The sequence below is a fragment of the Limulus polyphemus genome, unplaced genomic scaffold (genome assembly GCF_000517525.1).
Source record: "Limulus polyphemus unplaced genomic scaffold, Limulus_polyphemus-2.1.2 Scaffold3764, whole genome shotgun sequence".
NCBI classification, from domain to species: Eukaryota; Metazoa; Arthropoda; class Merostomata; order Xiphosura; family Limulidae; genus Limulus; species Limulus polyphemus.
In genome coordinates, this window is record NW_013669374.1 from 51185 (window position 1) to 53369 (window position 2185).

At 35.6% G+C, this 2185-nt stretch overlaps 1 protein-coding gene across 1 annotated transcript in view; it reads left to right on the plus strand.

Annotated features, from left to right (window-relative positions):
* Positions 1-2185, plus strand: part of LOC106469999 (cadherin-23-like) — a 94730-nt gene that overhangs the window by 44683 nt on the left and 47862 nt on the right. The window contains exons 13-14 of the mRNA XM_022398558.1: positions 309-461; positions 1028-1192. Of these exons, the coding sequence (XP_022254266.1) occupies positions 309-461; positions 1028-1192 (318 nt within the window). The remainder of the gene's footprint in view (positions 1-308; positions 462-1027; positions 1193-2185) is intronic.

Here is a 2185-nt window from a genome sequence, read left to right on the forward strand (position 1 = left end):
TAAGTGCATGCACTTAGCGCGGTTGCTCTTAAACCTTGGGTCGCGACCCAAAACTGGGTGGCCAAGCCATTTTGAGTGAGTCGCCAAGGGTCTCCAGTGACTTCCGAACTTTCCTTTGTAGTCCAACAGTGGTTACGCCAAGGAGGTGTATTTGAAGACATGGGTCGACGTATTAGCCAAAAAACGTTAAGAACCACTGACTTAACAGGTATATTTCTGATTTCTACATGTTTAATGCGGATTTTATATTGAACAAAAATAGATGGTATTCAGTGAGCGCGTTTTTTTTTTCTTCTACACTTGCTTAGGGAACCAATGGAACTTTCCAGTTATTTCTGGAAGATGATAATGAGGTATTTGATGTTACACCATCAGAGGGCGTAAATGAAGTGTCGTTTTTAATACGAGTCAAGCGGCCAACAGCTTTAGACTATGAAAGAGTAAAAGTTATGAATTTCAAGGTAAGTCATGATATTAGTTCTGGGAAATCTTGTATACTCCATCAACAATTAATTTTAACTTTCGATCAGAGCAAGATCCAAACTAAAAATCGACCCTGTAATGAGTATAGCTAATCAAATATACCTTTCTTACGCTCTTACTTAAAATTATTATTTACAGAATGTACTTTTGTGAGTTAGCTAACAAAGCTTAACAAATAAAATCCCTTATATTAAAGCCCGGCATGGCCAGGTGGTAAGGACTCGCAATCTGCGGATTCGAATCCCCGTCCCACCAAACATGCTCGCCCTTTCAGCCGTGGGCGTTATAATGTGACGGTCAATCCCACTATTCGTTGATAAAAGAGTAGCCCAAGAGTTGGCAGTGGGTGGTGATGACTAGCTGTCTTTCCTCTAGTCTTACACTGCTAAATTAGGGACGCTAAGTTAGATAGCTCTCATGTAGCTCTGCGCGAAATTCAAAGCAAACAAACCTTTATATTAAGAGCTACATTCACCAAACCTTCACCAATGAACTGCATTTTTTAAAACTTAAAAAACTTCATATTTGTTCTACAAATATCCAGGTAATAGCTAGAGAAACTGTTTTTGTGTCGCCGAAATCCAGTAGTGCTGACGTCACCATCTACATCCGGGACACGAACGACAACTTTCCAGAATTCTCGAAAGATCTATATCGAGGTTCTATTCCAGAAAATGCTCAAAAAGGAACCACTGTTGCTGTCATCAAGGTATGTATGTTTGTTTATTCATCCCTGTCGTTTTCCAAACACAAGTGTTGCAGCAACATGCAACGTTATGTATCAGAACAAAGAAAAATTGAGTTTCGTTTTTAAACACGATAGTGTTATTTATAATGTGGAATTGACAGATTACACGTGGATGTAAATAATTTTAACCTTTTACAAAAACAGAGAATAAGACTCATTCCTTACAAAATTCATAAAGACCTAGTAAGTGCCTTGGAAAAATTTGTTATTTATTAAAAGCAAAATTACAATGATTACAATTTTAAGTTCAGCTGAGACTGAATTAGAAAACAATAGGTGGCGTCAGCGCCGGATTTAGGAGGGGGGGGACAAATGTGTGCAATTGCCCTGGGCTCCTTGAATCGAAGGAACTTAAGACTAAAATAATATATATATATATATATATACAAACTAAATGTCTCAATTAAAAACATAGGTTGTGTCACCATGGCAACAGTATTTTATAATGAAACATTGTTAAGCAAATATTCAGTAAAACTATTTACTTATTAAAACGCATACATATGTATGACTGAAGATATTCCTATCATAACCAAATAAAAACTGGGTATACCATGTGTGTGTGTATATATTTGTCATAATATCTAAATCGTTATCTGTGAATTTCATGTTTACTAATGACAATTTTGCCCACTCATTGATATTTCAACTCAATCAATTTAAAATATTTTTTGCACTATACGCAAAAGAAAGAAATACCAGGTAAAGCTGTGTTCTTGAAACCTCCAGGTAAAACATTATCTCAGCATTAATGAAAATCACAGGTGTACCTGATGAAGGTTATTCATCAGGTACACTGTATTTTATTATAATGTTTTCCAGGTTATTCATCAGGTACACTGTATTTTATTATAATGTTTTCCAGGTTATTCATCAGGTACACTGTATTTTATTATAATGTTTTCCAGGTTATTCATCAGGTACACTGTATTTTATTATAATGTTTTCCAGGTT